We start from the raw sequence: 12,500 nt of genomic DNA, 5'->3' as shown, positions 1-12,500 counted from the left end.
CAGGAAAACAACCTCTCACTCAACGTCAACAAAACAAAGGAGATGATTGTGGACTTCAGGAAACAGCAAAGGGAGCAGCCCCCTATCCACATCGACGGGACCACAGTGGAGAAGGTGGAAAGTTTTAAGTTCCTCGGAGTACACATCATGGACAAACTGAAATGGTCCAGCCACACAAACAGTGTGGTGAAGAAGGCGCAACAGCGCCACTTCAACCTCAGGAGGCTGAAGAAATTTGTCTTGTCACCTAAAACCTACCCAAACTTTTACAGATGAACAATTGAGAGCATCATGTAGGGCTATATCACCGCCTGGTACAGCAACTGCACCGCCCTCAACCGCAAGGCTCTCCACAGGGTGGTGCACAACACATCACCGGGGGCAAACTACCTGCCCTCCAGGACACCTACACCACCCGATGTCACAGGAAGGCCAAAAAGATTATCAAGGACAACAACCACCCGAGCCACTGCCTGTTCACCCTGCTACCATCCAGAAGGTGAGGTCAGTACAGGTGCAAAGCTGGGACCGAGAGACTGAAAACAGCTTCTATCTCAAGGCCATCAGACTGTTAAACAGCCATCACTAACACAGAGAGGCTGCTGCCTACATAAAGACTTGAAATCATTGGCCACTTTAATAAGTGGATCACTAGTCACTTTAATAATGCCACTTTAATAATGTTTACATATACAGTAATGTATACCATCTATTTCATCTTGCCTATGCCACTCTGTCATTGCTCATCCATATATTTATATTTATATATTCTTATTCCATTCCTTTACTTAGATATGTGCATATTAGGTAGTTGTTGGAACTAGAAGCACAAGCATTTCGCTACACTCGCAATAACATCTGCTAACCATGTGTATGTGACCAATAACATTTGATTTGATTTGAAACCTTTTCAAAACCTGGTTTGCATACCCATTGTTGCCTTAGTTAGCATTTACTGGTAGATATTGTAAGTTGAAACGTCTTTCCATCCCTACTGGCTACCGATGTCATTGTTCTGTGAGCTGCTCCATGCTAAAAACCAGCTGAGAGCTGCACTCTTGCTGCCTGCAGATGATATTCCACTGAAACTAGGCTGTGTGCAGCGTGCATATAAACATATTTCAGGTACTTTGCGATTGTGTAGGCTACTTTGTGCATGATTTCTCCAATGTACTATATAATTGATAAGTCGTATACCTCCACTACACTACATTGATAAGCATCAGTAGGGATTAAGAAGTGAGTATAAGCAATACCCACTGAAGAAAAAGTAGATATATGGTTTATACCTGCGTATACCCTCCACTACTGGCCCTTTGTGTTCTACAGAAAGTGCACTCTCCTACATGAGTGTGCTGGTATTACAGTTGCTGTCCTTTCAGAATCACAATCCTGTCACACACTGAAGGCCTAAATCCATTAAATTGTTCTCCACTGCTCTAACATGTCTATAGTAGATGTAAAAGCTGCTACGATACTGTATTCATGTTTCAGGAATATTGGGCCTGGCGAAGTGGTTTTATGCACTGACTGAATGGAAGCTGATAATTATGAGTTTTTAACTCTGGTGGACTCAGCTGGTCTCTGGAAATAATGTTGAGTCCTCACTGGCCGAGACCAAGTCAAAACTGTTTAGAATGGCACCTTCTGTCTACCAAAATGTACTATTGTGTACCTCAGTAGCGCTTCACTTCCTCCTCTTTCTACTGTTTAGAATGGTGTTTTCCCTGGTGTGCTGTTTAGAATGGTGTTTTCCCTGGTGCGCTGTTTAGAATGGTGTTTTCTCTGGTGAGCTGTTTAGAATGGTGTTTTCCCTGGTGAGCTGTTTAAATGGTGTTTTCTCTGGTGAGCTGTTTAGAATGGTGTTTTCTCTGGTGAGCTGTTTAAATGGTGTTTTCTCTGGTGAGCTGTTTAGAATGGTGTTTTCCCTGGTGAGCTGTTTAGAATGGTGTTTTCCCTGGTGAGCTGTTTAGAATGGTGTTTTCCCTGGTGAGCTGTTTAGAATGGTGTTTTCTCTGGTGCGCTGTTTAGAATGGTGTTTTCCATGGTGAGCTGTTTAGAATGGTGTTTTCCCAGGTGCGCTGTTTAGAATGGTGTTTTCCCTGGTGTGCTGTTTAGAATGGTGTTTTCCCTGGTGAGCTGTTTAGAATGGTGTTTTCCCAGGTGCGCTGTTTAGAATGGTGTTTTCCCTGGTGAGCTGTTTAGAATGGTGTTTTCCCTGGTGCGCTGTTTAGAATGGTGTTTTCTCTGGTGAGCTGTTTAGAATGGTGTTTTCCCTGGTGAGCTGTTTAAATGGTGTTTTCTCTGGTGAGCTGTTTAGAATGGTGTTTTCCCTGGTGAGCTGTTTAGAATGGTGTTTTCCCTGGTGAGCTGTTTAGAATGGTGTTTTCTCTGGTGAGCTGTTTAGAATGGTGTTTTCCCTGGTGAGCTGTTTAAATGGTGTTTTCTCTGGTGAGCTGTTTAGAATGGTGTTTTCCCTGGTGAGCTGTTTAGAATGGTGTTTTCCCTGGTGTGCTGTTTAGAATGGTGTTTTCCCTGGTGCGCTGTTTAGAATGGTGTTTTCTCTGGTGAGCTGTTTAGAATGGTGTTTTCCCTGGTGAGCTGTTTAAATGGTGTTTTCTCTGGTGAGCTGTTTAAATGGTGTTTTCTCTGGTGAGCTGTTTAGAATGGTGTTTTCCCTGGTGAGCTGTTTAGAATGGTGTTTTCCCTGGTGAGCTGTTTAGAATGGTGTTTTCTCTGGTGCGCTGTTTAGAATGGTGTTTTCCATGGTGAGCTGTTTAGAATGGTGTTTTCCCTGGTGTGCTGTTTAGAATGGTGTTTTCCCTGGTGAGCTGTTTAGAATGGTGTTTTCCCTGGTGCGCTGTTTAGAATGGTGTTTTCTCTGGTGCGCTGTTTAGAATGGTGTATTCCCTGATGCGCTGTTTAGAATGGTGTATTCCCTGGTGCGCTGTTTAGAATGGTGTTTCCCTGGTGCGCTGTTTAGAATGGTGTTTACCCTGGTGTGCTGTTTAGAATGGTGTTTCCCTGGTGCGCTGTTTAGAATGGTGTTTCCCTGGTGCGCTGTTTAGAATGGTGTTTTCCCTGGTGCGCTGTTTAGAATGGTGTTTTCCCTGGTGAGCTGTTTAGAATGGTGTTTCCCTGGTGCGCTGTTTAGAATGGTGTTTTCTCTGGTGAGCTGTTTAGAATGGTGTTTTCCCTGGTGAGCTGTTTAAATGGTGTTTTCTCTGGTGCGCTGTTTAGAATGGTGTTTTCTCTGGTGAGCTGTTTAGAATCGTGTTTTCCCGTAAACTGCATTTTGCAAATGTTTGAAAATGACATTTTATTGACTGCTTCATTACATGAGTTGCATGTTCTGTTAACAGCAATACCATAATATAAATGTTCTGTTAACAGCAATACCATAATATAAATGTTCTGTTAACAGCATTACCATAATCTAAATGTTCTGTTAACAGCATTACCATAATCTAAATGTTCTGTTAACAGCATTACCATAATCTACATGTTCTGTTAACAGCATTACCATAATCTACATGTTCTGTTAACAGCATTACCATAATATAAATGTTCTGTTAACAGCATTACCATAATCTACATGTTCTGTTAACAGCATTACCATAATCTACATGTTCTGTTAACAGCATTACCATAATCTACATGTTCTGTTAACAGCATTACCATAATATACATGTTCTGTTAACAGCATTACCATAATATACATGTTCTGTTAACAGCATTACCATAATATACATGTTCTCGTAACAGCATTACCATAATATACATGTTCTGTTAACAGTTTACCATAATCTACTTATTCTGTTATGAGCATTACCAGAATCTAAATGTTCTGTTAACAGCATTACCATAATCTACATTTTCTGTTAACAGCATTACCATACTCTACATGTGATGTCATTCTGAGCACCGCGAGTGGACGCCCTAATGGGTAAATGGCTGGTAAATTTAAATCTTCCCATTTTCTGTTAACAGTATTACCATAATCTACATTTTCTGTTAACAGCATTACCATACTCTACATGTGATGTCATTCTGAGCACCACGGGTGGACGCCCTAATGGGTAAATGGCTGGTAAATTTAAATCTTCCCAGTCACGTTGTCCAGCACCACATTTTCCTAACGGAAACCCTGAAACACACACACACACACACACACACACACACACACACACACACACACACACACACACACACACACACACACACACACACACACACACACACACATGAACAGCTATGTGTGTGAATATGCTGTTTACCAGGACTACTCTTAGCAACATAAAAGAGGACAGACAGACAGACAGACAGACAGACAGACAGACAGACAGACAGACAGACAGACAGACAGACAGACAGACAGACAGACAGACAGACAGACGTCTGTTCAGCAATCAGAAACACAGACACACAAAGGCAGACACACATTCATATTCACACAAATAATTCGATAGACACATACTTACAGATTAAAACCTTTAACAAAAATTGAAGTAGAGCCAAAAAACGCCCCACCCCCCCAGCCAGATGGGAGAAAACACACACACACTTCAAGGATACACCAGCCCCCAGCCAAGGACATGTCCTGCAGGGCCAGCCAACATCAGCAGAGCCCTATTTAACCAGATGAGACACCCAAACACACCCAGACAGACAGCCACACACACACACTCACTAACCAGACACACCTCACACACTACTACACACACTCCATCTCCATACAAACCCATCACCATTGATGGTGAAGAACAACCGAAGCTAGCTATCTTGTAACTCAGTCTCTGTGCTCTCAACACATACACAACCATCCCCTCATCTCCCCATCCCCCCACACTCTACACACACCATCTCCCCCAACACACCATCTCCCCCCCCCCCCACACTCTACACACACCATCTCCCCCAACACACCATCTCCCCCTCCCCCCACACTCTACACACACCATCTCCTCCTCCCCCCCACACTCTACACACACCATCTCCCCCTCCCCCCACACTCTACACACACCATCTCCCCCTCCCCCACACTCTACACACACCATCTCCCCCTCCCTCCACACCATCTCCCCCTCCCTCCACACCATCTCCCCCTCCCCCCACACTCTACACACACCATCTCCCCCTCCCCCCACACTCTACACACACCATCTCCCCCCCCACACTCTACACACACCATCTCCCCCCCACACTCTACACACACCATCTCCCCCTCCCCCACACTCTACACACACCATCTCCCCCTCCCCCCACACCATCTCCCCCTCCCCACTCACCGGTCCTGGTATTGATGGTGAAGAAGTTCTGTGGGTTCCCACTAGCTATCCTGTAGCTCAGTCTCTCTGCTCCCCCCGTGGCGTCCGGGTCCTGGGCTTGGATCTGGATGAAGGACAGGTCCTTGGGGGAGTTCTCCATGACAACGGGGTGGTAGACAGGGTCAGAGGTCAGGGGGGCGTTGTCGTTGACGTCCTCTACCTGGATGTACACCTCCATGATGGCGAACTGGGGCACCACCCCGTGGTCTGTGGCATACACAGTCAGCCAATAGGAGTCCTTGGTCTCGCGGTCCAGAGTGTCTGTGGTGTAGATGACACCTAGATGGGTGGAGAGAGGGATAGATCAAATTTAGACCTAGGTCGTCGAAATTCAGTATCAACATCTGGTCAACATTTATATCGACTTCTATGGGGGCGGACAGAGGGTGGTGGATGATCATTAGGTTGTTTCCATGTTTAATAAATGCTTAATAAATACACAAAGAAAATAAGATTTTAGTTAGGCTAAACTCACAATCTCATGTCTGTAATATATTACATACAAATGCATAAAGCCAACGGTCACATAGAAAGAGTCACTAAAAGAAGTGTGGTCGACCTCCAAATATTTATTAGAAAGCAGACAATCCTCTGGTGTGGTCAACCATTTAACGTCTACAACAAAGCACATGAATGTGTGGTCAGTGTTCCCATATTGGACCTCCTAAGACCACATGTTTTATATACGTACACTGTTAAGTGCCTATCACATAGTAAAAGGCCAAACAAAAGCTAAGCCAATGTTCTGGTCAATGTTCACACATCTCCAACAGCTCTGTGTGTATCAAGACCAGACTCAATGTGTTTAACATATGATCCATTTCTACAGCCCAAGGAGAGAGTGATTTATTTAACCAAAACTGACGTGATCTCTGCACAAGCCCTTAATCACACTGTTGTGTGTGTGTGTGTGTGTGTGTGTGTCTGTACATAGCGTGTCGTGGACGTGTGTTCATTAACCAACAGACTTACACATTAACTTGTCTGCTCTCTAAGTGGCCGATTTCTCCCTTCAGTAAACAAACATCCATATTCAAACCCTGGCTGTGACATAAGTGATGCTGACTAGCCCACACAGAACATTAGCGCTACACTCCGATTTAGAATGAATGTCACTCCACTGCTCAACACATTGTTAGCATGTTAGCGTCGATCTCTCTGCTCCTCCATTAGATCTCGTGCACTACAACAGAGTGACTCGTGAGATATTTACGATAAGTGTAGTTAGTTAATAAGCTTTCAGGCATGTTTGAGATTGTAAGACACACCCTAACATGATGAGACCTATTAGTGTGTACTGTGTCTAACATGGAGAGTCTAGGGCACGGTTCTGGATGCTGTTGTGTAACAGCTGTTTTAAGGACCACAAGTACTCTAACGGAACACACACACACACACACACACACACTCGGACACACTCATCCTTATGACCACTCAAATGCCCTTCAGTACATCCTGAGCAGAGATGCATCCTACTGTAAACACTTCACAAACACACACTCCCAAAACAAGTCTCTCTGAGAGCGGACATTATTCATGCAGCGGCAGACATGGCTGTGTGAGTAGATATCCGTCCATTTGACTAACTTTTATACAACACAGAAATGTTAAGATGGCTGACGTTTTACATGACCGTAACCAATTGTGCTATTTTGTTCGTTTTTTTGCATTGTTTGTAACTTGTTTTTTTACTTATTTTGTACATAATGTTGCTGCTACCGTCTCTTAGGATCGAAAATAACTTCTGGACATCAGAACTGGGATGACTCACCACAAACTGGAAGAAGTATTTTCCTTTAACGAGTCCGACGAGAAAGATATACTGCTCTCCCGGGAACAGGCCCAGATCCCAGTCATTTGCGTGAAGAAAAGACAGAGGAAAAGAGGACGCAGACCGGGCTGCCTTTTGAGAATCCGTAGGCGAGCGAGTAAACTCCCACCACCATCAATTCTACTTGCTAAAACGCAATCATTGGAAAATAAAATTGATGACCTACGATTACAATTATCCTACCAACGGGACATTAAGAAATGTAATATCTTATGTTTCACCGAGTCGTAGCTGAACAATGACACAGATCATATAGAGCTGGAGGGATTTTCAAAAAACCGGCAGAACAGAGAAGCTACGTTTGGTAAAACGAGGGGTGGGGTGTGTGCCTTTTTGTCAATAACAGCTGGTGTGCGATGTCTAATATTAAAGAAGTCTCGAGGTATTGTTCACCTGAGGTAGAGTACCTTATGATAAGCTGTAGACCACACTATCTACCAAGAGAGTTCTAATTTATATTATTCATAGCCGTCTATTTACCACCACAAACCGATGCTGGCACTAAGACCGCACTCAACCAACTCTAAGGCCATAAGCAAAGAAGAAAATGCTCACCCAGAAGCGGCGCTCCTAGTGGCCGGGGGCTTTAATGCAGGCAAACTTAAATCAGTTTTACCAAATGTTTACCAGCATGTCACATGTGCAACCAGAGGGAAAAAAAATCGAGACCACCTAAAGCAGGAAGAACCAGTGACTTGCTCAATACAGAAGTGGTCAGATGACACGGATGCTACGCTACAGGACTGTTTTGCTAGCACAGACTGGAATATGTTCCAGGATTCATCCAATGGCATTGAGGAGTATACCACCTCAGTCATCGGCTTCATCAATAAGTGCATCGACGACATCGTCCCCACAGTGACCGTACGTACATATCCCAAACAGAAGCCATGGATTACAGGCAACATCTGCATCTTGCTAAAGGCTACAGCTGCCGCTTTCAAGGAGCGGGACACTAATCCGGATGCCTATAACAAATCCCGCTATGCCCTCAGACGAACCATCAAACAAGCAAAGCGTCAACACAGGATTAAGATTGAATCATACTACACCGGCTCTGATGCTCGTTGGATGTGGCAGGGCTTGAAAACTATTACAGAATACAAAGGGAAACCCAGATGCGAGCTGCCCAGTGACGCGAGCCTACCAGACGAGCTAAATGCCTTTTATGCTTGCTTCGAGGCAAGCAACACAGAAGCATGCACAAGAGCACCTGCTGTTCTGGATGACTGTGTGATAACGCAGTCGGTAGCCGATGTGAGCAAGACCTTTAAACAGGTGAACATTCACAAAGCCGCGGGGCCAGATGGATTACCAGGACGTGTACTCAAAGCATGCGCAGACCAACTGCCATTTTCAACCTCTCCCTGACTGAGTCTGTAATACCGACATGTTTCAAGCAGACCACCACAGCCCCTGTGCCCAAGGAAGCGAAGGTAGCCTGCCTAAATGATTACCGCCCCGTAGCACTCATGTCAGTAGCCATGAAGAGCTTTGAAAGGCTGGCCAAGGCTCACATCAACAGCATCCTCCCGGATACCCTAGACCCACTCCAATTCGCATACCGCCCCAATAGATCCACAGATGACGCAATCTCAATCGCCCTCCACACTGCCCTTTCCCACCTGGACTAAAGGAAGACCTATGTGAGAATGCTGTTAATTGACTACAGCTCAGCGTTCAACACCATAGTGCCCACAAAGCTCATCACTGAGCTAAGGAGCATGGGACTAAACACCTCCCTCTGCAACTGGATCCTGGACTTCCTGATGGGCCGCCCCCAGGTGGTAAGGGTAGGCAACAACACGTCTGCCACGCTGATCCTCAACACTGGGGCCCCTCAGTGGTGTGTACTTAGTCCCGTCCTGTACTCCCTGTTCACCCACAACGTCGTGGCCAAACACGACTCCAACACCATTATTAAGTTTGCTGATGACACAACAGTGGTAGGCCTGATCACCGACAATGATGAGACAGCCTATAGGGAGGAGGTCAGAGAACTGGCAGTGTGGTGCCAGGACAACAACCTCTCCCTCAATGTGAGCAAGACAAAGGAGCTGATCGTGGACTGCAGGAAAACAACATCATTAACATCAATGGGGCTGTAGTGGAGCCAGTCGAGAGTTTCAAGTTCCTTGGTGTCCACATCACCAACGATCTATCATGGTCAAAACACACCAAGACAGTCGTGAAGAGGGCACGACAAAACCATTTCCTCCTCAGGAGACTGAAAAGATTTGGCATGGGTCCCCAGACCCTCAAAAACTTCTACAGCTGCACCATCGAGAGCATCCTAACCGGTTGCATCACTGCCTGGTATGGCAACTGCTCGGCATTTGACCGTAAGACGCTACAGAGGGTAGGGCGTAAGGCCCAGTACATCTCTGGGTACAAGCTTCCTGCAATCCAGGACCTATATAATAGGCGGTGTCAGAGGAAAGCCCATAAAATTGTCAGAGACTCCAGTCACCTAAGTCATAGACTGTTTTCTCTGCTACCGCACGGCAAGCGGTACCGGAGCACCAAGTCTAGGACCAAAAGGCTCCTTAACAGCTTCTACCCCCAAGCCATAAGACTGCTGAACAATTAATCAAATGGCCACCAGACAATTACATTGACTCCCCCCCTCCATTTGGTTTGTACCCTGCTGCTACTCACTGTTTATTACAGTTTTTCTCAATTGCTAAAACACTAAAACCCATTGGCTGAACAAAGTTCTCAGTTGCCTGCACTCATTTAGCTAATTATGCAGTCTGTTGTCAATACCTTAAACCATTTCACATGGTAAAACAGAATTTGCAGATCTCACTTAGACTTTTCAGCAAAACTCTAAACACATTCTCATTCTCAAAACACATTCTGCACTCTAATGCACGTCATCCATACTGGTAAACTCAAGTGGCAACAATCAAATACAAATAGAAATTGATTTAACCTGTTTCAAATGATGCGACACAACCAATATAAGCCAGTTCAGCGAGCAAACAGGTTGTTGAAGGTGGGAAGGATTAAGTCTGAGAATGGATAGAAGAAACAATGTGAGAGGACGAGGACGAGTGCGTATGCGAGGTGGGCGACGAGGAGGAAGAGGAGGAGGAGGGCAAGAAAGAGGAAGAGGATGACGAAGAGGAAGACAAAGAGTGGAAATATCTGATGAAATTCGAGCAACAGTTATAGACCATGTTCTTGTCCATGGACTGACAATGAGGGAAGCAGGACTTAGAGTGCAACCAAATTTGAGCCGATTTTCTGTGTCCACCATAGTACGGACATTCAGAGAAGAGAACAGGTACAGTATACTACTGTATTTTTGTAATTGCAAATTTACTGTACTACACTCTATGCAGCTGTTTCAATAGACATTTGTAAAGTTAATCACTGTATGTATTGTACTGCATGAATATGTTTTGTAAATGCACAACTACTTTTTGTAGAATTGCAAGGCTGCCACATGCAGATGGAAGGACAGCTATATTCACTCGGGAGCAAGAGGCCGTTATAGTTGGCATGGTCCTTCAAGATAATGCAATACGACTCAGAGAAATCCAGGAACGAGTGATACAAGACAACACACACTTCCAGGGAATCGACAGTGTGAACATTTCCACAATTGACCGTATCCTCCATCGTAACAGGATGCGAATGAAACAAGTATACAGAGTACCTTTTGAGCGCAACTCACCAAGGGTGAAAGAACTGCGAGCTCAGTATGTGCAAGTAAGTGTACATTCAGAAACATTTACTGTAATCCAGATTGTCTACAGTACTAACACATACTACTATATGTGAATGACATTACTCTTCAGTACATACAATGTATGTGAATCAGAAGTGCATACAGTAGGCCTAATTGTACTCTACAGTATAGCACTGTCTCTGTACGACTTACAAAATCCTACATACAGTATATTGTATTTCTACACAGACAATATTTGACTTGGAATCCTTGGACAAACCCCATGAGTTCATCTTTGTCGATGAAGCAGGCTTCAATCTAACAAAGAGGAGGAGAGGCCGAAACATGATTGGACAGCGGGCCATTGTTGAAGTCCCTGGTCAACGAGGTGGCGATGTCACAATCTGTGCTGCTATCAGCAACCATGGTGTTCTACATCACCATGTTACACTCGGGCCATATAACACCCAGCACCTTCTAAGATTTATTGCCAATCTAAGAGATCTTTTATTTGAGCAGCAGGTTCAAGAGCAGCAGGGTCAAGAGCTAAATGAGAATCCCATTCCCACCTATGTGATACTGTGGGACAATGTCAGTGTCCACCGAGCTGCTCAGGTAAGGGAATGGTTTAATATCAATGGGCAGTTTATGAACTTGTACCTCCCTCCATACTCGCCTTTCCTGAATCCGATTGAGGAGTTTTTCTCCTCTTGGAGATGGAAAGTGTATGATAGACAACCCTACACCAGAGTAAATCTGCTGCAAGCCATGGATTTAGCCTGTGGTGATATAGGTGAGGAATCATGTCAGGGCTGGATATGGCACACAAGAGGCTTCTTCCCCCGTTGCCTCAGGAGGGACAATATTGCTTGTGATGTCGACGAAGTGCTCTGGCCTGACCCAGCCCAAAGACAAGAAGAAGCACATTGATCACATGTTTACTCCTTTGATTTTTGTCCCTTTTAATATTGTATACTGTAGTACAGAGCATTGTAGGCTGTATACTGTACAATGGACAAATTGTTAACAGTCCATTTATTAACAGTACTGACTGCTCAATAGATTTTGACTGGTTGCAGGTTCATATCAACAAAAAACAAGAGTTACAGTATCACAGAGACAAAGGACAAGTTTTTGAGATGGAGGGTACAGTACTGTAAAAATAGGGGTACAAGGAGGAGGAAGAACAAAAAACTAAATTGCAAAGGGCAAAGCAGAGTAGTAATTTCTGATCAATTCTGAGCTACTATGATAGAACATGTTTTCGTTCATCAAAAGACAATGACGGAAAAATATGAATATTTTTTTTAGATTAAAAATGTACTTTTCCCTGAGAATTGTATGTTTTGAACAATGTGTTTTCTAATTTTTGGTGTATTGTTTACTGACTGCTTGAGAGTGTATATCATTTTGATCACTTTGTTTATGATTTGAGAGCAGTGTTTGATTTTGAACACAGGTAAAACTGTTTTGAGGCGAATGTTTCATTTTGCGAGAGGAGTCAGAGGTTATGTAAATAGTGCTTGAAGATGAGGTTTTGTGTTTAATGTTTTCAGGAAACAGAGCAAGGTTTCAGGAATTGTGTTTTAGCAATTGAGAAAAACTGTATTTCTGCATAGTCACTTCACTCCTACCTACATGTACAAATGACCTCTAACCTGTATCC

General features: G+C 44.2%; 1 protein-coding gene across 8 annotated transcripts in view; it reads right to left on the bottom strand.

Annotated features, from left to right (window-relative positions):
- The window catches only part of LOC106613153 (protocadherin Fat 3), a 354,754-nt gene that overhangs the window by 135,991 nt on the left and 206,263 nt on the right, over positions 1 to 12,500 (bottom strand). For all 8 annotated transcript variants that reach the window (XM_045724739.1, XM_045724738.1, XM_045724741.1 and 5 more), the window contains exon 3: positions 5,289 to 5,606. In XM_045724739.1, coding sequence (XP_045580695.1) covers positions 5,289 to 5,606 — 318 coding nt within the window. The remainder of the gene's footprint in view (positions 1 to 5,288; positions 5,607 to 12,500) is intronic.

Source organism: Salmo salar, chromosome ssa09, assembly GCF_905237065.1.
Source record: "Salmo salar chromosome ssa09, Ssal_v3.1, whole genome shotgun sequence".
NCBI classification, from domain to species: domain Eukaryota; kingdom Metazoa; phylum Chordata; class Actinopteri; order Salmoniformes; family Salmonidae; genus Salmo; species Salmo salar.
Note: the sequence above shows the minus strand (reverse complement) of the source record. Positions and strands in the feature narration are given on the sequence as shown.